This window comes from Oncorhynchus masou, chromosome 1 (assembly GCF_036934945.1).
Source record: "Oncorhynchus masou masou isolate Uvic2021 chromosome 1, UVic_Omas_1.1, whole genome shotgun sequence".
Taxonomy (NCBI): Eukaryota; Metazoa; Chordata; class Actinopteri; order Salmoniformes; family Salmonidae; genus Oncorhynchus; species Oncorhynchus masou.
In genome coordinates, this window is record NC_088212.1 from 41,441,830 (window position 1) to 41,469,140 (window position 27,311).

Sequence of the window (27,311 nt, forward strand, 5' to 3'; positions counted from 1 at the left end):
GGCTGGAGTCGTTGACAATTTCTTTGGGGCCTTCCTCTGACACCGCCTAGTATATAGGTCCTGGATGGCAGGAGGCCTGGGCCGTACGCACTACCCTCTGTAGCGCCTTACAGTCAGATGCCGAGCAGTTGTGAAGCAACCGGTCAGGATGCTCTCTGGTGCAGCTGTATAACTTTTTGGGGACCGATGCTAAATCTTTTCAGTCTCCCGAGGGGGAAAAGTGTTGTCGTGCCCTCTTCGACTGTCTTGGTGCGTTTGGACCAGGACGTTTGTTGATGTGGACGTGTGACACGTTTAGAACTCATACAGTGGGAACTCACAAAATCATTCAGAATATCTGGAGACATTTTATGTACCTCTTTTGGGTAAAGTAAAGGGGGAGAAATGTTACATACCATATGTACATCAGAGTTTACGTCACATTCTGAATAATCTTTATTTATGCATGAACTATAGAGTATATTCCCCCATTACTAAACCAGAACCAATCTGCCTGGTGTAGGCCATTAAGAAACTTGGAATACCCTCTATTTTCCCCTATTAGTTTACGCATCAGCTAGGTTGGTGACAAAGATTAATATTTGAGAATGACAATGTGTATGTGAAAGCTGATTAAAATGCATAATACCAACAACTTTAAACAGGCTGTCATAGACAAATAAAAATAGACCATCACTCAGTTTGTGGAGTTCAAGATTGTTTTTTTATTAACAATGTATCCCTTTAATAAGATTGTATGCTTCTTCAGGTCAGCAATGCCCCAAAACACACTATACACATTATACAAGGGAAACCACGATTCAAGCAAAAAACACACAAAAAAAAATCATTAAATTATAATACAGTCTCAAGGAAAAAAATATAAATAACTCTTCTCATCTCAGTCACTCTGCTATGGTACAGATATAATAAATAGATCCGACATCACTCAACAGACCTATAAATCACCCTAGGAGTCCACTTGTGTAGCAGCATGATAGCAAAACTAACCAATAGAAACAGAAACCTGTTCCCATGGAAACCTTACAGCAATCCATAAAATGATCACGTCACCCTGTCCTCTCATCTCAGCCAATGATCGACAGCAATATCTGCATTGTGAAAACAACTTAGGGACAATTACTTTCCCCAGTTTGCAAACAAGTGATGGCAACCTATTATGATTTAAGACAATGAAATTATTAGAAGCATTTGGAAGAAATAAATTAACACTTTTCAGAAACAGTGACAATGATCTAATATTACAGTTTTGACATGCCGTTTGTACATGCAGTGAGAGAGCGAAGCACAGAGGTAGGGTTTGACAACCTCCATAATAATAACTAATGAAAAGGTGTGAGAACCCAGCTGTTGCCACTGTCAGAGGCAGTGTCCTTCCAAACCAGGGTCAGAGAGAGGAATACAGAAAGGGTGACAGACAGCAAAGCCACAGCAGTTATGTTCCATGTGTCCAGATGGGGAGAAAAAAAGTGTGATGGTAAAAAAAAAAAAAGTTTTAAAAACACTACTGATGTTTGATTGTCTGACAGTCTATAGACAAATAGAAAAATGGTTGTTTAAACAAGAATGAGTCTTTGATCATAAGCAGAGTTGGAAATAATAAACTTATGAGATCACAGCACAACCATCTCTAGCAGAAAGAGACTGAGGGTATGACTATGAGGGAGGCTTCTAGAACCTTCTGTAGTGTTTCCATTATGAGGGAGAAGAGGATGAGTCCAGCACTGACTAGGATGGACTGAACATGCCCTTTTCATTTCATATCAGCATACACCAGAGCAAGATCAAATTTGTCAAGACTTAGTCATATTTCATCCAGCTTGTCTTTAGGTTAAGTGTGACGTGTTATGTAGTTGATGCGTTTCCTGTGATGTCTGTTGGTCAGGCTTGTACATCCGTCTGAAAACAGCATTTGGTAAAACTGCTCCCCCTGTTGGCCATAGGCAGGAACAAAACTAGACGTGTCAGGTTTCATTTGTTCAGACAGTCGGTCTCCTCTATCTCAAGCAACTGGACACAACACTTTCACACATTATTTAACATCCCTTCCTTCTCTCACCCATGCTCCCTCCATCTTGAACTTCAGCAAAACTTCTCCCCTCTTCTCTTTTATCCTTGCTCCCCTATTCTCTCCATCCCTCCCTTTTTTCACTATGTTGCTCTATGTGAGGGTTGGAGGGAAAGCAGCGTCTCAACAGGGAGGGGAGGACAGAGACAAGGAAAGTCAGAACTTCGTGGGAGGGTCTATATCCACTCCGACGGGCTTTGGTGGCTTCGACAGGATCGCTTCTGCTTCCTCGTACATCTGAGGGGACAGGATGTGACATGAGCATGAGGTCAGAGGTCACAGGAGATGACTGTCATATTACTGTTGTAACCACTAATGTAATCGGAAGTGTAGGGGTTGAGGGGCGTCGGTCTCCTCTCTCTGCCACTCAACCCATCACCCATACATCCTAACTACTAGAGAAGATCTGAAAGGATGTGTTTGCAATATAACAAAAACAAATCCACCAAACAAAGACATGTAGCTATTACCATAAACCCATTTAATTCTTCCAGGTCAACATAAGTAACTAGAGATAGGGGCTAGGAATGAATTTGGGACTGGGGAGAAATGGAGAGACCGTACAGAAGAGGACCTTACCGGTATGAAGTGTACGTCCTGAAAGAGTTCCTGTATGAAGCGTCGAGAGGGCAAGCGGAACATACAGTGGGCCAGCAGGTGAGACACCTCAGAGTACAAACAGATATCATCAAACGCATAGGGAAACTTCTCTTTTATCCTGGAGAGAAAGAGAAAGCAGACGCCATTAAAGCTCCAATGCAGCCATGTTTGTTTTGTATCTTAATATCAAAATAATTTCTGGGTAACAATTAAGAACCTGTCAGTGAATGTTTTCAATTAAAATTGTCAAAAATAAACAAATCCCTTCACAGCAAAGGGCAATTTCTCAAGCAAGAATTCTGCTAGGACTATCTGGGAGTGGAAAACTGAAAATGAGCTATGGATGCGGTAAATAGGTCACTGGAACTCGACCAAAACAATGGAAATGCCATGGAAACGTGTGGGGGAAAGATCCTGAATCTCCTCACTGCCCCTCAACAAAATTAGCCTACTGCTTTTTAAAATAACCAATTTATTGATTTATTTTTTAAATCTGTGTAATGCTCGTCAACCTCAATACATTTCTCATGTCATCGTCACCAACCAACTGCATTACAGTTAAAAATGACTAACATTTACTGATTTCTCTATGCTAGCTATACTACCAGCTTATACGAATGGGAGTTAGCATTGAGCAGTCACTTCTTCTACACCTGAAAAGGGACTACTTCTAAATGTTATGCAGCGAAAACAGCCAACTCGGACTTTATTAACCAGTGTGGGCCTTTTACAATGTATCAATCATGACGGATTTGACAAATATCCACTTAGATCAGATTTGTTGTATGTGGGCCAATCAGCATTCTTCTATCCCCCCCAGTCTGCGTTCCATTGACCTCTTTACCACATCTATCGGCAAAGAGGTTTCAAACTCTTTCTTATTGGTCTATTAACTAACTTACCGCATGATGATGTCACCATGGAAGGCCATTATCATAATTCTCACAATTTCACAGTATTACTCCAACCTCAGTGTGGAACTGTATATAAAAACACAGGAAAATCTGTGTTGGGGGGAGGGGGTTTAATTGTGTGTGTGTCTCTTACGTCAGTAGTCCTGTCTCGTGGCCCTTGGTTCCTACAGAAGAGCTGAGGTTGATGACGAGGCGAAGCACCTCCTTCCTCAGCAGAACCCGACAGGCTGGGCCGTCTTCAGATATTGCCTTGCCACCTGACGGACATACAGAACAGCCTATCGGAGCCCACTCGCACAACATGACCAAATCAGACATTTTGATCTGAATTAGAATGTTCAACAAAGGTGTACAATATGTAGTCTGTGCATGTGCTGCAGACAGCCTCCTGAGACTGCAGTGTGTCTGTGCATGTATGTGTGCATGTGTGTGTGTGCATACCTAGCACTATGTCAGCGGGAGTAGGTGTGCTGCAGACAGATCCCTGTGACACAGCAGCGTCGCTGCAGCCGGAGACGCCAGAGAACTTGGATTGAGGCATCACCTCCAGATGATGGCTGGTCTGACTAGACCACGGAAAGTCTATGTAGTCTATGAAGATAGATAGGGTGGGGAGGGGGTGGGGTAAGGCAACCACTGAGTGTGTGTGTGTGTGTGTGTGTGTGTGTGTTCAGAGTAGTTGGTGTGTGTGTTCTCACCAGTGCGGGTGTGTGCTTTGTTGATCTGAGGCTGTGTGTGGTAGCCCAGTACAGTAGCTCCTACGCAGTAGAGACAGTTGTCGTCGGTGTGTTCCTGTAGACCCGTCTCCTCTGGACCCAGGATATGGTTCTGGTTATTCTCTCTGCTGGCCATCAGCTCTGAGATACTGAACTGCTGCTTCAGCAGTGGGATAGGAGGATAGGGACGACCACCGTCACCTACAGTACACAGAGCACAGAACAGTCACACCTACTGAAACTGGCAGTAAACCATCTCTACCATTCACGTTAAATTATCATCACTATCCACCCATCTCTCAATCCCTCTCGCTCCTTCCTTACTGTCTGAGTCTCCAAAGTAGAACGGACACTTCTCGTCGGCAGGCGGGCTAGTCCTCTGTTGGAAGTAGGGCGTGTCTCGGATGTAGAACATGTCGTTGATGTCCATGGGCAGCGCCAGGCCCACGTAGTCGTCGTTACAGCCGTAGGTGGCGCTGGGCACCATGGAGCGCACCGACGAGCAACGCTGCAGAGTGATCTGGTTGATGGGACTCAGCAGATCCTCCTTGTCCAGAGACGCAAAGCTCAACGCCTTCAGAAACCTGCCGGGCGGAGGGACACGGGTGAGAGAGAGGGGTGACAAGAGGGCGAGGGGAGTGAGGGCAGACACAGACAGACGTAGCTATATGGCGAGAGAAGTAGAGAGAGTGAGAAACTGACAGAGAGAAACACACAAAAACACATGGAAATGTGGGGCTCCTAATCCACACCACAACTACACAGTGCCATCTATAAGACAGCAGCGTTCATCTGCTTGAATCTATAAAGGGAATCTAGCCTCCTAGTCTTATCAATATACTCCAAAACAAAACTGTGGGAAGGACAGTCAACACTAAGAAATACCTAAGAAACTGTGTTGCGTAAGCAGAAACTGAGTAGTAGGGATGTGACAATTGGGAAAAAAAATGTCTTAACGTTTGAACTGCAATTTGTTTTTTCAATAAGAAAAATTAATACAATTCCACATGAATTCACAACGCTGCTGCCAGCAACGGTTTGGGTCTCACGGTACGTCACATTCAGATGGTTAGGCATTGCACCTGTACTACCATTACTGTACCCCAATTCCACCTAGCAACGTTTGCATTTCCTTCTCAAAGTATTGCAATACAGGACTTCGCTGCTGTCTCTTGCCTTAGCCCTTTTTCTAACGGTTAACAACGATGACGTAGCGTTGGAGCGTCAAACACCAAAATGATTGATTCCTCGACTCCTTGCACGTCGACTGCCGGTGTCAACTCCCATTTATGCGCGTCAAGATTAGATTCGGAACGGAGGACACTTGATTATTTACCGTACTTCCGAGAAAACAAACACTTGCATCTTTCACAGCGAGAGAGAGGACAGAGTGTGGAGGGGCACAGTATAGGCAGGTCAGCCACTAGGCTGAGTCAAACCGTGCACTAGGCCTAACTATCTGCAATCAAAAACTATCTCGCAATTTCTTGGCTTGCAATTTCAGTAAAGCAGGGTATATCATCAATGAATAGGCTAGGATATTGAGATGCAACACCCCTCTCTCAGTCACACACAGTTTCTGCGCATGTGCACGAGTTCACTTCACGCTGTTCACAGAGTGGTTGCCAGGTCACCAAAACAGTGGAGAAGTTGAGCCTCGATTGTCGACTCCCTTAGTTGCAGAACTTGACCCACTACGTCGTTTACTTCCTGCATCTACTTTCTGTATCGTTTTGTTTTTGGTTACTGATTTTTCTTAACATTAAGCATTTAAGGACACCAATTTCAACACAGGTGGGAAACTGCTCTACAAAATGGAGGCTAGGTTGGTCCACCCACCAAGGCATAGAGATGGACATCCTGCGGAGTGGCTGGACAGCTGGACAGCTGACCCTCTTAGCAGACAACCTGAGAGACCACCAGCGCACACACACACACACACACAGCCGTTACTGCTCTGAACCAGAAGAGAGAAACACCGTTGCTGCTAAAGATGACTAATAACCGGAGTTACAACACACAAGCACACAGAGCCATTACCTCTAAAACACACACGCCACCGTTACAGCTAGAGACTACAGCTAAACCTCAGACAAGCTGACAGACCAGCACATCCAGGTATCTAAAAGGGGGAAGGGGTGGACACTACTGGAGTGGTCCACCCACCGAGGGACGTAGGCTCTGGATGGCCTGCGGTGGGCATCAGAGGGGCGGGGGGCTGGACAGCTCACTCTCTTAGCAGACAACCTGAGATACTCCACCTCAGTCTGCTTCTCTCTGTCTACCGACCAAGACTGGGCTGTGGGGAAGAACCCTTCAGGAGCCCAAGCTGAGCTAGAAAGAACAGAGAGTTCAATGACCTCACAAACCAGCACACAACACCCACCCACATAAAAGACAAACAGATTAAAAGGAGAGTGGAGAATGATTAGACAGAGTAGAACATTGATATGACCAGTCACATACAGACAGACACCTATGACTGAGAAACACATGAGCAATGGCAGCCGGCAGCCATGACGGGCAGTGAAAACCCACCAGGAGAAGTTGTCCTTACTTGTGCGAGTTCAATGTGCGAGTGTGAATATAGGTGTGCGTTTGTATATGCATATTGCATTTCCCATATATGTGTGCAGCGTTCAGATACCTTATGTGTAGTGTGCGACGCATCTTACCTGCGCGGCGTTAGCCTCGAGTCCAGACTACCGGTCTTCATAGTGATCGTGTCAGTGAAGAGCACGTCTTTAGCGGGCGACGCTAACGACTCACTATGAGACAGAGACGGGTGGATTCTCTGCTGCTGCAGCCTCTTCAGAGTAGCATAGCCTAGTGCATCCCGCGGGCTGGTGTACATGAAACTGCAGTCTGCAAGGCTCTTAATGGCCGCCACCGAGGGAGACTTGAGGCTCTGGGCTCTGCGGGGGAGGGTGTGTGAGGAGCCAGGGGGGACCAGGGAGACAGAGTTAGACTTGGAGAGAGGCAGGTGGTTGGTGTGGGCCTGGGTTGGGGCGAGGGTGTACAGCGTTTTGACCGTCTTGGCCGAGACCACTGTGTCGAGGCTGACACAGTCCGACGAGTCTGGCTCGGCATGCTCAGGGTTTCCCACAGTCTCGCGGGAGGGGCTGGAGCTCATGGAGCTTATGCCGCTTGTGGTGGTGTCTGTGTTGAAGCTCTGACTGCGGCTTTTAAACTGAGTCCCTCCCCCATCTCCTCCCGCTAGACGTTCCCGGCTACTCTGCTCCCTGGACGGGGGCTCTCCAGGACCCCCCAGCCCAGACCCCCCTCCACCAGCCCGGGATAGCCTCCCCTCTCCCAGCTGCTCCTCAGACCCCCCCACAGAGTCCCTGATCCCCACAAAGGAGGTTTCCAGGCTGACTGTGGGACTCTTGGGCATGCCTCTCCCATTGAACACATCGCCTTGCGACGAGCAGTAGATGGAGGGCTCCGTTACCGTCCTGTTCCTCCTCAGCCCTCCCAGTTTGGGCTCGGTGGGGGTGCGGCTGCCCCCATTGACTTGGGGTCGCTGGTGGAGCGCAACTTTTTGCTGGGGAGCGACAGGGAGTTGAGGAAGCGGTTGCGTACAAAACGGGTGGAGGCCAGGATGGTGAAGGGGCTGCGGTCCTTCATGGGTTTGGAACGCAGGTAGAGGGAGGCGTCGTCTGATTGGTCCAACATCTCAGACTTGTCATCATCCAGGATGTACATGTCTAAATACACATGACAAACATTACACAACATACAGTACCAGTCAAAAGCTGACACACCTACTCATTCAAGGGGTTTTCTATTTGTACTTTTCTCTACGTTGTAGAATAGTAGAAGACAAACTATGAAATAGCACATATGGAATCATGTAGAAACCAAACAATTGTTAAAGATTCTTCAAAGTAGCCACCCTTTGCCTAGACAGCTTTGCACACTCCTGGCATTCTCTCAACCAGCTTCACCTGGAATGCTTTTCCAACAGTCTAGAAGGATGAGCACTTGTTGGCTGCTTTTCCTTCACTCTGCAGTCCAACTCATCTCAAACTATCTCAATTGGGTTGAGGTCAGGTGATTGTGGAGGCCAGGTCATCTGATGCAACCCTCCATCACTCTCCTTTTTGGTCAAATAGCCCTTACACAGCCTGGAAGTGTGTTTGGGGTCATTGTGATAGTGGGATTAAGCGCAAACCAGCAAACCAGATGGGATGGCGTATCGCTGCAGAATGCTGTGGTAGCCATACTGGTTAGGTGGGTCTTGAATTCAAAATACATCACTGACAGTGTCACCAGAAAAGCACCCCCACGCTTCACAGTGGAAACTACACATGCAGAGATCATCCATTCACCTACTCTGCGTCTCATAAAGACACAGCGGTTGGAACCAAAAATGTCATATTTGGACTAAAGGACAGATATCCACCGGTCGAATGTCCATTTCTCATGTTTCTTGTCCCAAGTAAGTCTCTTTTTATTTTATTATTGTTGTCCTTTAGTAGTGGTTTCTTTGCAGCAATTCAACCATGAAGGCCTGATTCACACAGTCTCCTCTGAACTAGAGGTTGACCGATTATGATATTTCAACGCTGATACCGATTAGTGGAGGACCAAAAACGCCGATACCGATTAATTGGACGATAGATAGATATATATATATATATTAATGACAACAATACTGAATTAACACTTATTTTAACTTAATATAAAACATCAATAAAATCAATTTAGCCTCAAGTAAATAATGAAACATGTTCATTTTGGTTTAAATGCAAAAACAGTGTTGGAGAAGAATGTAAAAGAGCAATATGTGCTACGTAAGAAAGCTAACGTTTCAGTTCCTTGCTCAGAACATGAGAACATATGAAAGCTGGTGGTTCCTTTTAAAATGAGTCTTCAATATTCCCAGGTAAGAAGTTTTAGGTTGTAGTTATTATAGGACTATTTCCCTCTATACCATTTGTATTTCATTAACCTTTGACTATTAGATGTTCTTATAGGCACTTTAGTATTGCCAGTGTAACAGTATAGCTTCCGTCCCTCTCCTCGCTCCTCCCTGGGCTCGAACCAGCCACCACATCGAAGCAGCGTTACCCATGCAGAGCAAGAGAAACAACCACCTCAAGGCTCAGAGCGAGTGAAGTTTGAAACGCTATTAGCGCGCGCTAACTAGCCAGCCATTTCACTTCGGTCACACCAGCCTCATCTCGGGAGTTGATAGGTTTGAAGTCAAACAGCGCAATGCTTGACGCACAACGAGGAGCTGCTGGCAAAACGCACGAAAGTGCTGTTTGAATGAATGTTTACGCGCCTGCTTCTGCCTACCACCGCTCAGTTAGATACTTGTATGCTCAGTCAGATTATATGCAACACAGGACACGCTAGATAATATCCAGTAATATCATCAACCATGTGTAGTTAACTAGTGATTTATGATTGATTGTTTTTTATAAGATAAGTTTAATGCTAGCTAGCAACTTACCTTGGCTTACTGCATTTGCGTAACAGGCAGTCTCCTTGTGGAGTGCAACGAGAGAGAGGCAGGTCGTTATTGCGTTGGACTAGTTAACTGTAAGGTTGCAAGATTGGAACCCCCGAGCTGACAAGGTGAAAATCTGTCTTTCTGCCCTTGAACGAGGCAGTTAACCCAACGTTCCTAGGCCGTCATTGAAAATAATGTTTTAACTGACTTGCCTAGTTAAATAAGGATTAAATAAAGGTGTAAAAATCGGCAAATCGGCGTCCAAAAATACCGATTTCCAATTGTTATGAAAACTTGAAATCGACCCTAATTAAATCGGCCATTCAGATTAATCGGTCAACCTCTACTCTGAACAGTTGATGTTGATATCTGTCTGAAATATTTGAACTATGTGAAGCAGTTATTTGGGCTGCAATTTCTGAGGCTGGTAACTCTAATGAACATATACTCTGCAGCAGAGGTAACTCTGGGTCTTCTATTCCTGTGGCGGTCCGCATGAGAGCCAGTTTCATCATAGCGCTTGATGGTTTTTGCGACTGCACTTGAAGACACTTTCAAAGTTAACGTTTTCCATGTTGACTGACCTTCATGTCTTAAAGTAATGATGGACTGTCATTTCTCTTTGCTTATTTGAGCGGTTCTTGCCATAATATGGACATGGACTTTTACCAAACAGGGCTATCTTCTGTATACGCCCCGACCTTCTCACAACACAACTGATTGGCTAAAATGCATTAAGGAAAGAACTTACACAATTTAACAAAATAGTAAAAGAAAGTGCTACTGAGGATGTGTTTAACAGAAACTGTCCTTGTTGCCTGGTGAAGAGTTTCATGGTTAACTCACTGGGTTGGGACTCGCTCTCGCTATTGTGCCGGGAGCTGGTGGACTCGGAGTTGAGACTGAGCGTGCTCGGTACGGAGGAAAGTTCAGAGGTCATCGGTTTGTCCACCTCCTCTGGGGTGACGGGCCACAGTGTCTGGCGACTGTGTCTGACTGTATCCCAGCCATACTGTTTCAACACTTCACAGCCCTGCCGCGTCTTGGAGATCACGCCAACGACGTACACGCACGTTCTGGAGGGAGAGAAAACAGACATGAGACTGTTGGCGAGACATCAGGTTCATCGATGTGTGCGCGCGCGTGTCCCCTTACCCCCGTACGGACAGGACCTCGCAGTGTTGTGCCAAGGCCAGGATGTCAGGGATGACGTTCTCCTCCTGAAGCAGGTTCAGACCCCAGTTTGATGACCCAATGTTACCCTGGAAAGAGACATACATTCACTATAATTAACACAACAGACCCTGGGAACCACAGTCGGAACCAATGTCAGAGCACTGGATGACGCAGACGGTCTATTACGTCTACCCAAGAGAAAATAAAGACCATTATGAACCAATGGTGTGTTTATTTTCTTCTTTTACTGTAACTGACAACACGTGTACTTATCATTCGACGTTGTGATTTGTGTGCCGAGTGGTTAGGGGGACTGACCAGAGCCCAGAGGGCTGCCTTCAGCTGTTTGATGCCCTCCCAGGTGTCCAGCATCGGGGAGCGAACTGTGTAGCTGAGGTCAGGGACCACGCTCTGGAGAGCGCGAGACAGTCGGTAAGACACCAAAACCCATAGATTCGTCACATTAAGAAAGCCCTTTGTAAAGCAGAGTTACCTGAGTCTCTAGTAGGTGGCAGCCTGTCTTGTCATGGACTAGCTGACCATACAAGTGCACAGGAAGATAAACATTTGGTCTCTGTAACCTAGAGACAAAAAAACACAGACAATGTACTCATGTTCAACAACTGAGAAAAATACAGTTGGCTCTAGATCACAGCCGATGGATTCTTTGGTGGTGGGAGAGAAACAAGGTATGCAGACTTTACAGTTGTTTTAGCCCAGCACAGCTTCCACTTATCTAAATAAGACTATGAAGCGCCAAATCAGGCAAGTTAGTGCTGGGCCAGGACAAAGGCCTGCACACAGTGCCTGCAACCCTCCAGCACCAGGGCTGGTGACCACTGGATCATGGCTAACTGTCCAGCTTAGCAAGATAAGCAGTCTCACCTTTGGTTGCTACGTCTGACATAGTTGTCTCCGTCCACAGGTTTCCGGTATGTAGTTAACGCTTCATTCAACTGCTCCTCAATCAGATCTACATACTTCAGGTTGTATTCCTGTTCATCACAGTCAGGGGGGGGGGGTACAGAAAACAAATCATTAGTGGATTACATTTGTACTGAGAGAGTTTTAAAAACAATCAAGACAGTTAAAGTTGCACTATGCAGAAATCGCTCTTCCATTTCCTGGTTGCTAAATTTCAAATACTGTGCGAGAAAATAAGCAAGTACAGTGTCGAGAATCATTATACCATCTAAACCGCTGTCAAATATATCTTTTCCATAACCAACAATATTGTATGTTCAGCTGGTGTACAAAATCAAAAAGTAAAAGATGCAAAAACTAAAAACTTAAAGGAAAGCATAGCACACATTGAACAGATCTATCACTTCTAAAACTTGTTCTATAACACATTTCTGTGTGACTTTGGTCGAGTCGACCAAAACGTTATTGCAGCTTTAAATGTCATTTGATTTAGAAATGTCTTTATGTTCTTGTTTTTTTTTTACTATTTGTGAATGATTGTTTTGTACTGTGTTTCGTGTGGACCAATGGACCAATGGAAGTGTAGCGGTTGCTGCTAATGGGGAAATGAATGAACGAGCAGGCTTACCTTTTGCCATCTGTCCAACTGTTTGCTGACGTAGCCCCTCTCATTGAGGTAGGAGAAGCCCTTAGGAATAGACAGAAACCTGCACAAAGGACACTGGTTTTTAGAGGTGGAACACAACCTCTCAGCACACCTGTGTGTCTGTGTATTCATTTGTGTGTGTGTGTGTGTGTGTGTGTCAGACTGACCTGAGGAGCAGCAGAAGGCCCTTGTCTCCTAGGTGGGTCAGAGCCGGTTTGAGTTGGATCAGAGCATGGAGGTTAGCCTGGGGCGACACAATAAAACATTATGGAGCCGTTAAGGACAACAAAATATAACATCCACTCCATACCCCTCGTTCTTCCATTCCCCAGCCCTCTGCCCATCGTCAGCCCCTCTCCCACCAGCCCCTCTCCCACCAGCCCCTCTCCCACCTTGTCCTCGCAGGCTTCGTCCAGTATGTCCAGGGCTTCCATGGAGACTGCCTTGCTGTGGTCGTGCAGCTGGGTGACCAGCAGCTCCATGCCCCAGTTACTGAAGAACTCCACCCCTGCCCTCAGCAACACACGCAGGTGCTTGGTGGCATAGAGCCTGCACGTCTGTGTATTGACACAGAGGGTGGAAAAGAAGTTGTTCAGGATCAGTATTGTTTCAGCAACAACCTATCCATCATCACCCACATTGAAGCCCGTGCATCCATTCATCCATCCCTCCCGCCTGGGTAAAGCCTTACATCAGTGGCAGCAGTGAGGATCTTGGAGAGAATGACTCTGGCCAGTCCATCCGTGCTGTAGTCCAGAGTAGACACAGCCAGCTTCAACACAGCGTCCTGATTCTTCACAGAGCACAGGTTCAGCAGACTGAGGAGGAGAACACGCACGGAATCAGGCAGTTGTCTGAGCTGTGTCTCAACTGGAACTCTATTCCCCACAACCTAGACATTCAGTAGGAACCCAGTCCAAGCAATGGATTTTTGGCACTCAACAGCCTACTGCCTGACTCATCTGGCCAATAAAAATGGAGCTGCTGTTATTTAAACCAATCAGTGTTTTCCTCCTGTTCAAGTTCACGCTGACAATTTTTAAAGGGCAATAGTCCAGACTGACCTCTGAAAGAGGCCGCACTTCTCCAGCAGTTTAACCCCGTGTGGGTGGGCCGAGAGGGTCCCCAGGAACAAGTAGTAGTGCTGGCTGAGGGTGGTGAGCAGCCCGTTGCTCTGGAGACAGCGGTCAGGCTTCAGACCAGAGGACAAGGACAGCCAGGCCACCATGTCCTTCACCAGCTCCTCCAGGTACGCCTGACCATCCTGGGAGAGGTGGAGGGTGGACAAAAGCCATGAGAAAAAAAGGCTATTGGTTTGGGGCTAGGTCAATTTCAAAGCTACCTTTCTTTTAAAAAAGGTGACACCAAAATAAAAATGTGTCCCACATAGAAGTTTCCTCAGCACCTTTATTTTTCTGCTCTATTTCCTCACCTCATCAGACTCTATGAGGAACTCGATGAACTGGCATCCCACCACAGTGAGCTGTCTGGCTTTAGGATGGTCCAGCTCCAGCCCTGCATACAGCTTACTGCTGGGCCTATAGAAGTACAGCAGTCTCCGCACAAACCTGGACCACACACACACACAGTTATAAAAGGGGACACCTTACCACAGTCAAGCTCAGTATTTCACGAGTTGTCGTAGTGAATGGAAGGTGGGTCTTACTTGTGCATCTGTTCATCTTTGTTGTTCCTGAGGTTAACGTTAGGCCACTGGGAGGGGAAATCCAAAACATATATGAAATGTGGCAATAGCAAATCAACCAATTGAAACACACTCCCAGTCAGTCTTCTACAAGTTTTATAGTATTGCTATGACTGACCTTGAGGATAGTTGCGATGAGGAGCCAGTTCCAGTCAAGGTTCTGTTTGTGGTTAAGGATCTGACTGTCTCTCAGGTTCAACATCAGGGCTTCCTCCGTGTCCTACAACACAGACGCAGTTTGCGTCACTGAATGTTGCTAAGGAAGGCTTTGGGGCTATAGGTGAACAATGAACCTAGATGGCAAAGATGTCTGTGTGAGGCATACCTTAATAGCATAGATGTCTCGGTGTACGCGTGTGTGTGTCTCTCTCCGGTGGTGTGCAGACACAGACTTGCGGACAATGTGGTCCAGATACAGACTATGGGGTTTGGGCCCTTGTTTCTTCTTGTCATGGAAACGCTTCAAGTGGTTGACAGCCGCACTCGCCCGTCTAAAAATACAGAAAAGTAGCCCAATTTAAAAAAAAATCAGAGCAGTGAAAAAAAGTGAGTGATTGCGTGCATGTGTGTGTGTACACTCACAGGCGTTTCTCCTTGGGGATGTCAAAAGAGGCAGCCATGTTGATAAGGGTGGGCAGACAGTGCAGGTGGTGACTGTGGGAGTGAGGGAGGATGGTGTTGGCCTAGCAATAGAAAGAGAGCGCAAGAGAGAAAACGTGAGAGAACGTGAAGCAAACACATAACAAACCATTTATGCACAGCTGAATGAAGGCAACTACCAAGTACATACGTGTCCTCAAATAGAGCCACATCAACAGCAGAGCAGAACGCTCCTCAGAAGGATCTACAGTGGCTATATACGGTATATCAGAGAGCCGTGTCCCTGTGTGTTACCATGTGTAGCAGTTCTCCCAGTAGGATGGTGGCTCTCACGGATATCTGGTCCTCACTGCTGGTCACAACTTCTACCAGACCCTACAGGGTGGATAGAAAGAAGAGAAGGAGAAAATGAAAGCACGAGCGAGAAATAATAAAATAATATCCACAACCCGTGAAAAAAAAAAAAAATCTCAAGTTTGGGCTTTCCCGTCTCCATACCTCTAGCAGGCAACTGGAGATGAAGGCAGCCAGTACCAAAGCCAGGTAGTTATCCATCAGGTCAGGCCTGAAAAACACAGCAGGACAAACAAGCAGACATTATAGCCACAGGAGAGATGGTGGTTGGATCTGAGAGGCACCCATATTGTGTAGTAAAAGTGTGTAGTAAAAGGTGTATAACATGCTATTCTATACATTCTATATTGTACATTCCTGTGGGTAGAATGCATTTCCTACCTGGGAGCATAAAGCGATATTGATTAATTTATTTCAAAAAAATATATATTTATTATCTGTGGTGTCATGCGTTACCTGGATCTGGCTCGATGAGGCAGGAGGACTTTAGCCTCCGCAGCCACAAAGCCATCAGATAGTCTCCAGCTGTCCTGGCACCTACTGGGGTCTACAGGGGAACACAACACGCATCGACAAAATAAACTATTTAAACGTAGCAGTTTTTGTATGCATGTTTGATAAATGTTTATAACCAGGGCATTGGGGGGGGGTTAAAGAAATAAGAAAAGCTAATATCACTCACCCACGCTAAGAAGTGCTTCCGTAAAGTCCTGGGTTACAATGGGGAGAGGTAGCCTAAATATCTCATACAATACCTCCAGCAAACCTTTCTGCAGGGGGCAAGGAGAAAGGTCAGAGACACAAATAGTCATTCTCGAAGAACAGATCGAGAAGGCATACTTTTCATTATATTTATTTAAACAAATCTCATATTTCAGTACCCACCCTCACTTCCACATTTGGTATAGACAGCAGACCAATAAGGGATTGGATCCCAGAGTTCCCGGCCCTACAGAGGTTAATGATCCCTGGATCGCAACGGAGACAGACTCTACCATTAACACATTCATGACTTGGCAGCAAAAGTGAAGACAGAGAGCAAACAATGCGATACTAGCTTAAAAAGGGAATCTACTCAGCATTCTCTTCAGATGGGTATTTGAGCGTTGACCCATTCAAAGCTGTTGGCATTAAACAAATACTAACGGTACAGTTTCAAGTCATGACCCACAATGCAAAGACAACCAGCCGAGCCAAACTGAATGGAAAGCTGAAGAGAAAGAGACTCACCAGACCAGGAGCGGAAGGCAGCTACTATAGCCATCCTGCTGGACAGGAAACGAGCGTCGCGGTCCTCCCTGGTTACACACACAACAGGATCACAATCTACACGACGTAGGGACACATAACACACTAAACAGAACATTGGAACAGAGCCTCTGTTTACAACACACACACACCACTTACTTGAGCTGGATCTCTGATGTGTCTGCATTGTGACGGTAGTGGAAGTCTGTGAAAGGTGCTAGGATTTGCTGAAAGAGCAGAACACAGGTTCATACACAGAGCAACAAAACATTTCTCTATGTATTCATTATCAGCAAGGCTAAATAATGTCCTATTTTTTCTCCTATTGCTGAGATTTGACTTAAATTCCACTTTTCCATGGTTCCACTTTTTCCTGGTTGGACATTCCATGTCATAGGAACACAGATATATCTCCAAACAGATCACATACATTATCCGTATTGATCCATATGATCACATAATCCATATTATAATATTTGCATTCTTCTTCCATAAGCTTGTTAAGACTGAGTGGTTACTGGAGTGGCCATGCTGCAAGTATGAAAGGGGGGGGGGGTATCAGTTTACACATAGACAGGATGTGTTGGAGAGAGAGGCTTTAGAGGGCTGATGTAACTGATCACTGTAATCTCCCTGGGAAAGAGAAAAACAACCCAAGGGTGAATCCTCACTGGCATGGTTAGTGGCTGTGTCTAAATAGTCTACACTGACCTCCTCTCCTAGGCTCTGTTCCTCAGCCTGCACTCTGCACTCATGGGAAAGAACGGTAAAGGTGAAAGCCAATTCCCAAGAGGCTTCCCATGAAAATGAGTAAGAACACACCATATTGCTTTAATCTATCCTGGAGACAAGGAGAGACAGTCACTGCCGACTGACGTAGTGTGATTTGCTGGGACTGTCTGTGTGAACCAATCAGTGTGCCTGTATGTACATACTGACACGTGCATGGCGGCTGTGCGTACCTCCAGCTCCACATCATTGCGAACATATTGCCTGGTGTGTGGATGGTTGAGCAGGTGGAGGATGGTGGTGATCAGAGCCTCATTGATGCGGCTCAGCTGACAGTCGATCACACTCTTTAATATGGTACTGAGACCCCCCCTATTGGCCACCACCTCTGGGTTCTTCAACGCTGCATAGTATGGTTGACATAAAGACAGTGTTATTAAACAGTAACTATGTGTGTAACTTCAGGATGGTTCTCTCAGTGCCGAGGCTCCACACACCAAGTTCACAGACGATGGCAATGGCAGCGCGCACCATACGGTCCCTCTCCTGCAGCCCGTCTGTTCCCACGGCAATCAGAGAGTTGGTGACAGAACTGGGGAACAGTAGAGCGTTCACTGTGATCATCTAGAGACAAAGAGAGAGAAAGAGATTGAGAGCGAAGGTTACAGCACTAATTTTGCACTTCAGCTTATTTTAGAAGCAACATTACAGCAAATAGGTCACACAGCGTGAGTGCCACTTTCAGAAGGTGGTGGGTCTAATCTGTGTGTGAGTAGAGAACGTCTTTAAAGTCTAGGCCCTTCCTCCCAGACACTTTCTCCAGATTAATCTAATCAAGCTAAGCCACATTAACTGGCAAGGACACAGACCACCAGCTGGAAGAGGCCAGCTGGCTAACCAACCTGGGTTAAGTAGGTGACTGTCAATGTAGCTTAGTATTATAGGTAGCTGCCAAAACAAATTTACTTGAGTAAATTGGGGATACAAAATATATTGACAGAAGGTGCTTCCACACAGTTGCGGTTCCTGAGTTCAGCAATTAGCATCCTATCATGCACAAAAATGTCTAGTTGCCCATTATTTTGGCTACCATGACTAGAAGAGGAGATCTCACCGACTTTGAAAGTGGGGTCTCAAAGGAGAACAGGAGGTTTAAAGGGTGTGTGTGTGTGTAAGTCACCAGAGCTCAACCCAATTTAGGGATGAGCATTTTAAAATGATTTCACTATTCAAATAATACCATGATATTTTCTCAGATATAGGGATGATTTCACTATTCAAATAATACCATGATATTGTCTCAGATATAGGGATGGGAACGGTTATTCGGATATTCAAAACTCAGAACGGACATTAGTATTCATTTTCTTTAGAAAATAGGCCTATTTTAAGAATGAAAGGCTTTGTCTAAAATTCCTCTATGTGACACTGCTACATAGCCTACAAGGATAGACCACTACATTCAATATTTTCGTTTCACAAGTGTCGCTTGTTGTTGTCTGTCAATCAAAAGTGGCGCTACAGTCAGAGGCTCCATGAGTAGAAAGTGAAGTGGGAGATTTCTAAACGATGCCAAATGGAATCCATGTCTCAATTGTCTCAAGGCTTAAAAAACCTTTATCCTGTCTTCTCCCCCTCATCTACACTGATTTGAAGTAGTTTTAACAAGTGACACCAATAAGGGATCATAGCTTTCACCTGGTCAGTCTGTCATGGAAAGAACAGGAGTCCTTAATGTTTTGTGCACTCAGTGTATGCAATGATTGAACAGATATTCGAATAACAGTGCCCACCCCTAAACTAAATTAACAGTTATGGGACATTCTAGAGAGGTGCCTAAGACAGCGTTTTCCACCCCCATCAACTAAACACCAAATTATGCAATTTCTCATGGAAGAATGGCGTCGCATCACTCCAATAGTTGCAGGCATTTGTAGAATCTATGCCAAGGCGCATTGAAGCTGCTCCTCTGGTTTGTGGTGGCCCAAGGGAATGTTAAGAAACTTTGTTGGCGTTTCCTTTATTTTGGCAGTTACCTGTACCTTCTTCAGGTTTCTCTCTGATATCCAAGATTAACCCATTGACAACACTAAGACCATGTTCAGTATTTTGGCCTATATAGTATTCATTGTATATAGTTAGAATTACTTGTAATAGTTGTGTGTGTTAGCATTTACAGTAAACTGCAGAGAATGTAGGGGGAAAAATAAATTAAAAAAATACTCCAGACATGTGCAAACTATCCACACACTCACACCAACGCAGATCACCCAATAACAGCCAATGCTGGTACTATGCTCCTATTCTGTGCTGCCAGTGAACATACAAAAATCAAGTAGACCTGCCAATTTAAGAAAACCTGACGTGCACTGCAAATCCGAGATTCAACTCGCGCACGTAGCACGTGTTGAATTGGGGTTCTCTTTCCCGCTCGTGCATGCTTTGTTTGCGAGTCTGACTGCAATTATAGAATTGTACCAAATCAAGTCTATAAAAGGTTGGAATACTTTCTTGACAGCATTCCATTTACACATATAGTAAAAGTCACTAACAATATCTAATTAGAAAGAACACACAAAGGGCCTTTATTGTTGGAGATTACATGTACAGTGTAGAATTGAGATCATTATCTACTACATGTTTCTTAGCACATGGCCCCAAGTTTAGTTTCTATAGTAGAAGAACGCTTGTCACCTCTCAAACAGGGCCAATCACAAGTATTGGCTTTTTAGACACGGTTCCCAATTAACACTAAAAGCAAAATAATTTTGAAAACATAACAAAAACAAATGAGTGCATCGACACAGACCGCAAACTGGCTACACGAAGGTTAAGTAGGCTACCGCAAAGTGAATCTGAACGCTGTTCGCTAGAAGAGTCCGGTGTTTCAGCCGATGTAAAGGTGCCTTTCGTATTTCCTTGCAGCGCATACATAATTTCAGATTTTCTAAATGTATATAATCTCAAATCTAGTGCAAATACAAGTATTACCTCTATAGCTAATAATCGACACTCCATTCCTCCTCGCGCAGTTTTCTAAACTCCCGACTCAATATAATGCCAAAATGTTTATATTTATTTTTGATTATACGTGGATCATAATTACAGTTACAGTCTCAGGTTGCGTGATCCTCGTAATGTTACGTGGGAAATACAACTAATGGGTCGCAGAATTAAATGCATATCACACTCGCACAAATGCGAGCAGTTATTTGTCGTATTTGCATTTTATTTATTTATTTCACTAGCAAATGCGAGTGAACTGCTGGCACTTTAGAGCTCACTATCTTATGTTCGCTAACGTTAGCTTGAAATAATTAGTGTTTACCTTTCTACAACACACGGAGTCGAAAGGGATTTGTCCATGTGTTTACGTACAGCTGACAGTTGCAAACTCAGCGTCACAACAAACAGGAGGGGCAGACACGGGATAGCTATGTCGAATAGCGATGTATTCATCTCCATGTCCGTTGACACAAACTCCATACATGTTTGTGTGTTGCAGCTCGAGAATCGGGATGTTATATTTACTAAGTGGATTTATTTTTTATTAAAATGTTTTTAAAAAATACAATAAATTATACAAATCAGGCCCCAATAATTTCTGCTGTACTTTTAACTCGATCTCGTATCTGCTTACATGGACAGAGAATTGCGTAGTTGGTACGCAAAATGCCTGCATGTTGGCTGGTCCCCTATGCAATCATTTAAATTATAAACTGGGTGCTTCAAGCCCTGAATGCTGATTGGCTGACAGCCATGGTATATCAGACCGTATACCACAGGTATGACAAAATATTTATTTTTACTGCTTTAATTTGGTTGGTAACCAGTTTATAATAGCAATAAGGCACCTCGGAGTTTGTGACATATGACCAAGAAACCAAGGGTAAGGGCAGGGTCCAGACACTCCGCGTTGCGTCGTTCACAAGAACATCCCTTAGCCATGTTATATTGGCCATATACCACACCGCCTCGGGCCTTATTGCTTAACTATACACATGACTTTACAGAACAAAATATGAAATTAGTGCAATATGAAGAAAGCAGATTTACCTTTCTGACCAGTCGGAGGGCCTGAGTCCTCTCCCCCTCATTGCTCTGCTGGATGTCAATGCACCTGATCAAAGCACAGGGGGGGGGGGGGGGGTATGACATCACAGCCACGGTTCATATCGCACCAGGTTATACATCATCATGCTATCACTATGGAATAATAGTCCCCATGATTCTATGCTACCTCTGATGGAGTAACAACTTTGCAAGCAACAGACTACCACAGTAGTAATACTCAAGTGCAACAACTTAACTCCCTTAATTTTATGAACTACATTGTTGTAAAATATGTTAAAACATATGTAACATGCAGGTAACTGTCAAAATAAAGGAAAAACTTGAGTAAATGAGGGATACTAAGTATATGGAAAGCAGGTGCTTCTACACGTGTGAATCCGGAGTTAATTTAGCAATGAAATAGTCCCATCATGCTTAGGGTCATATATAAAAATGCCCACTTGCCCATTATATTGGCTACCATTGCTAGAAGAGATCTCAGTGACTTAAAAAGAGGGGTCTCAAAGGAGCATACAGGGTTTAAAGGTTGTGTGTATTTGTCTCAGTCACCAGATCTCAACCCAATTCAGCACTTACGGGAGATTTCTGAGCAGCGCCTAAGACAGCGTTGTACACCAACATCAACAACCCAAATTTTGGAATCTCTCATGGAAGAACGGTGTCGCATCCCAACAATATAGTTTCAGACACTTGTACAATCTATGCCAATGCACATTGAAGCTGTTCTGTGTCATGCTAGCCCAACGCCCTACTAAGACACTTTATGTTGGTGTTTCCTTTATTTTGGCAGTTACCTGCATGCTAAATTGTACAAGATGAATCCAGTGTGTCCCTGTGCAGGTGAGGACGCGACAGAGTATCTCTCTCACCTGGCAATCAAGTAGTCCACCTGCAATCTGAGGACCTTTTGCAACACGTTGCTGTCTCTGATGAGGTACCGCAGAACCCTCAGACCTGCAGCACGCACCTCCTTGGCCTCATTCAGCAGGGCTAACCGCAGGCTGGGGAGGGACACAAAACACAGCTTAGATTGACACGAAATGGCAACGTACACTTACGGACACAAAATGGACACTTGCATAGCTTTGTCCCAAAAATTGGTTACAATGACCTATCACTAATTTGGATATGTTCCACAAACAATGGAAGTTCTTGGATAAAAATCATTTAAAGTGTTCTAGGTTACACTATATGGGACTACTTACCAGATGATGATTTCTTCATATGTAAACCCAAACTTCTCCTCGCAGTGGCCAATGCTGATTAGCAGCTGAAACATAGAAAGACTGGACTTACAATCAGTTGACAGAGGATGCATTGTGTCCTTTGGCTATCCATAACAATACAGACCGAAGACATTTTAATATATAGCGAACATATGCATTGAGACAGAGACCCATATATTTGGGGTATGTACATTACATTTACAGTCACAAGGATTTTTTCCCTGATATTTAGTAAGGCAACATTACAACAAGGACATGTTTATTACTTGTTCATAGCTTGTATGGCCATGGCATCTTTTGCACAGTGCGACAAACTGACAAAATCTTCAATTCATAGTGTTTTAATGCTTTAAATCAATGCGCTTAAACAGTTTGCTGTAGGGTTGAAAATAAGTCACCGTTCACACTCCGTAAACCCCAGTGCAGGGTGGGAGCGGAGTGAGAGGGAGTAGGTCAGTGTGTGAGTGAGTTTGGAATCAGCAGTGATGTCAGAGCCCAGGCAGGCAGGAGAGGTCGGGAAAGGGGGGCACTGAACATGCTACAGGGGGATTAGGTCACCTCTCGCTTTCCTGGAATCCTTAAAAGGAGCTGCAGGCCTCAACACCACACTCACTCAGTCCAGCGGTAAACCGAGAGTCAGGTGTATACACACAGCTCAGACCAACTGTATCTGGTAGCTGCCTTCACCGCTCTAATCTTACATAGGACAATAACACTGACACTAACCTATCAGGACAGGACATGCTAAGTTATAGTGGGGATGTCACAGGCTTGGAATACCAATGTTTATCTTTTGACATGAACGGTTCAAATAGTCCCCATACAAGTTGACTAAACATCTTCCACTAAACATCTGATTGTCGATAACCTCGACGCAACTATCAGAATAATATCCTTGACATGGTGTGGCACCTGGAGGGACACTAAGCCTGCAGATCTACTTGCAACAACCTTGGAAAAGACCACATGCAACATCTCCAGTTTCAAAAGAACAACAATTACCAACAATCTCTGGTTTCAAAGTCAGAGTGCTGTTGACGCACATGAGGTTACAGCTCTGCCCCATGGCCAGAGCTCCTATTACCATCACTGTCAGCATCACAATGACAAACTCAGCTAGGCCTGACTGCAGGAGCTGAGGAACAGCGGGCCAAGGAGAGGTCAACGGCTACACATAGAAGAATGTTCAGCAGACGCATCTCAATACTCTAAAGTTGCTTCCTAAATAAAAGCTAAATTAACCTAAATGAAGGTTGCATGTCATGTGGCTTTGATCAGACCAAGGTGGATATCAGCAGCCTAAAGTAGTTTCATCTCCTCTCCTTTGTCAGCACTGATTTGAAAAGCTAGGTGAAAGCAATAGTGTATATCTGCCGGTAATTAACTGTCACCTGACCAGTTGTATCACGTTGGTCAGGATGATGAAGCCACGAGGTGAAGATAGGTGGAAGTGACATTTGACCCAACTAAGAGCTTGAATGCACAATGCAGCACCAGACACCTAAACCAAACAAAACTTTGACTACTTAAGATGCAGCTATACACTGAGTGCACAAAACATTAAGGACACCTGTTCTTTCCATGACAGACTGATCAGGTGAATCCAGGTGAAAGCGATGATCCCTTATTGGTGTCACTTGTTAAAACCACTTCAAATCAGTGTAGATGAGGGGGAGAAGACAGGATAAAGGATTTTTAAGCCTTGAGACAAATTGAGCCATGGATTGTGTGACATTCAGAGGGTGAATAGACAAGACAAAATATTTAAGTGCCTTTGAACGGGATATGGTGGTATGTGCCAGGCGCACTGTGAAAAACCCAGCAGCGTTACAGTGTTTCACACTCAACAGTTTCCTGTGTGTGTCAAGAACAGTCCACCATCCAAAGGACATCCAGCCAACTTGTCACAACTGTGGGAGGCATTGGAGTCAACATGGCGTCGCTGCGTCCCTGTGGAACGATTTCAACACCTTGTAGAGTCCATGCCCCGATTGAGGATGGGGGGGTAGTGCAACTCAATATTAGGAAGGTGTCCTTAATGTTTTGTACACTCAGTGTGTGTGTCATTAATAGGCCATACGATTAACAATATACCATCTCCAGTCCATATTGACCAACACTGGATCTTCATGACCAGCTTCAGCAGACCAAACGCTTCCTCTGATTATCCACATTAATCGTGATCTTACTAGTCCCATTTGTGCTTTTCATTAGTTTGATCTCATGTTAAAGGGATACTTTCGGATTTTGGCAATGAGGCCCTTTATCCACTTCCCCGAGTCAGATGAAATCGTGGATACCATTGTGTCTTTAGCTAGCGCAATTGCTAACCAGCGTTATTGCAATGATTAGACTTCCAGTCATTGCGCTGACGCTAGTTAGCAATTGCGCTACCTATATTAAAACACTTACTTTTTTCCCCCATTACGAGTATCATCTGATCCGAATGTCAATTTACAGATACGATTACGAGTATGACCATGTCGACACTTATAAGCTGTGATATTTTATTTTAACTTTGACCCTAAACCTAATTACAGACAGTCCAACAATGTTACGTTGGGGCACAATACAGCAAAGCTAAACCATGCACTTCAATAATGAGGGCAACTGCCATGACCATCATTACATAAATCAGTAATACCTTTATGAAATTGTTCAGGTGGCCCAGTTTCCGCATGTTGGTGACGCCGTGTGGCTTGGCAACATTTTGAAGAATTTCACGCAAGTTGTCAGAGGGTTCTGTAAAAAAGAAGGGAGTTGAAATACTAACAAAACATCAAATCTTTTTGATATTCCAGTAACACTGAACCAATGCACATATATCGGTATCGAACATGAACTCGTTTTAGCTGGTCACACCAATGCACTGTGAACAGTAAACACACCCTGGACATCTAAATAGAAGGCATGTTTAGGCAGGGTCAAAAGTAGGAAGTTCCTTCTGTTTTTCATCTCATTCACCTCAACCATGACATGGTAGCTAAAAGATACATGCACATAAACACACCTTGCTACAGTATCTCATATAATTCCATCTGTGTCAGGCTGGGGCTGTTAATGATAATGTACCAGAGGAAAAGGGTGCTCAGGCAGCCACTCAACTAAGCTGCTTTGGATCCCAAACTGCAACCTATTCTATAGCACAGTGAAAATGTGATGCAATTTGACTTCCCATGGGTATATCCATGCTCTGCCTCCCGATTCAGAGGGGTTGGGTTAAATGCGGAAGACACATTTTGGTTGAATGAATTCAGTTGTTCAACTGACGAGGTACCCCCTTCCATCTTATACATGAAATACTGTGAGGGTAGAACTGGTGTTAGCAAAGATACATAGTGCAACGCTTGAAGGCAGTTGTTCACAATTAACGGTACATGCTCTATCCTTATTAAAAACATGATTGTAAACAGATGAATAGGAGTTCATCAATCTGTCACAGGAGTAAAAGCAGCATCGGGAACAATTTGAGGGCATGGTTGTAGGATGCAAGTGATTGCATAGGGACATTAATGAGTCCAGGGGCTTCCATCACAGGAAAAGTGAAACGCTGGCAGGACAGGAGTTGACAACCTGTCCTGGAAAAGCCATCAGAGTGTATTAGCTTCTGGCTAGTAAATACTCATACTCAATGTCTATCTAACCATGAACTCGAGTTGTCAAAATGTGACGCCCACCGCCGGTTTCAGCTGGAAGTTAGCTAGCAACTGAGTTGTGAACGACCTTCAGACAAACCTAGCGGCTGTATGATTGACCGTGTTTACGTTAGCTAGCTACAATATTTTAAAAGCTTGCTAGCTTACCACATTACAATCCTAGGAATGTAGCTAGCTATATAACTAGCCACACGCCCAAATAATTAGCCAGCTAACTCAACCCAGTCATAACAAATGCATTGTATAGCAAAGCAAGCTAATACTAGTCACTAATCAAAACAACACAGGAGCATTATCTTGCCTATGATAGCTAGGGTGTATTCATTACGGAAACCGTTGAAGAACCAAACAGCAAAACGAGCGTTTATTCGGAATATTAAGATAACGTTAGGTTCCTCCCCGTTTAAGACACGTTTTGCAACAAAATCGGAGTAATAAATACGCTATGGGGTTTAATTAGTCCAAACAGTTGTGTTTTGCAACTAAAAATAAATTTTGTATTGGACAAAATCAGTTAGTTCCCTCCCGGTTTCGTTCAGTTTGCAGCCGTTTAAGAACGTTTTTTAACATAATTGGCGTAAAACATACACCCTTGCTGACGTTACGCCTCTTTGGTGTTCCTTAAGATTCTGCAAGAATCTATCAAAGTATTCAACAACCAATAAGCCGTATAAGGTATTTTCAGCCATTTTCCAGCCGCATAATCACCATATATTGCTGCAAACATTAGCATCCATTTGTACAATACATCGCTTTCACTTCGTGTGAATACTTTCTGCTTAACGTTACCTCTGGTCAGATCGAGCGGTACATTCTCTTCCCCACTGTCATTCCGACCTGTCAAAAATAGACAACGGGGACATTGTAAGGAAACACACCTAGGTCTAAAGAAACTAGAGTAAATAGTAATTTACAATTTCAAGTTTATAAAGCCTATGTCGGGGTGAGTATTTCAAGCTTACCTCGCATCCGAAGACTTCGGATCGGACGGCCGCGGATGCTGACCGCCATGTTTCCAGGAACATACACAACACCGGAAACTTCGTGAAATCTCGCGAGATAATATGGATTGGTTTATCGCGCATTGACCAGTACGAATGGTCTTAAGGAGAGGTAATAATAAGGACACTCCTGACTTGTAAAACGACTGACCTTAATTAACCAGACCTTTAACCCTGACCGTAACCTAATTTTAACCAATTCTAAAATTGAAT

The 27,311-nt window shown here is 44.5% G+C and overlaps 1 protein-coding gene across 1 annotated transcript; it reads right to left on the reverse strand.

Moving 5' to 3' along the window:
* Positions 1-680: 680 nt before the first annotated feature.
* On the reverse strand, positions 681-27,121 carry LOC135544414 (rapamycin-insensitive companion of mTOR-like). The gene is given in 40 exon segments (XM_064972008.1): positions 681-2,305; positions 2,648-2,786; positions 3,716-3,839; positions 4,024-4,173; positions 4,281-4,499; positions 4,623-4,882; positions 6,138-6,206; positions 6,465-6,632; positions 6,974-7,803; positions 7,806-8,005; positions 10,606-10,835; positions 10,915-11,021; positions 11,254-11,346; positions 11,429-11,516; positions 11,821-11,930; positions 12,488-12,566; positions 12,673-12,749; positions 12,898-13,062; positions 13,197-13,323; positions 13,570-13,769; positions 13,938-14,073; positions 14,172-14,218; positions 14,329-14,430; positions 14,536-14,701; positions 14,793-14,893; positions 15,105-15,185; positions 15,309-15,375; positions 15,621-15,711; positions 15,847-15,934; positions 16,050-16,132; positions 16,395-16,462; positions 16,572-16,639; positions 17,375-17,544; positions 17,639-17,765; positions 21,198-21,261; positions 22,085-22,216; positions 22,421-22,485; positions 25,086-25,183; positions 26,887-26,934; positions 27,060-27,121. Coding segments are annotated over 40 exon segments (5,367 nt in total). The 5' UTR covers positions 27,109-27,121; the 3' UTR covers positions 681-2,224.
* Between the last annotated feature and the right edge of the window lie 190 nt (positions 27,122-27,311).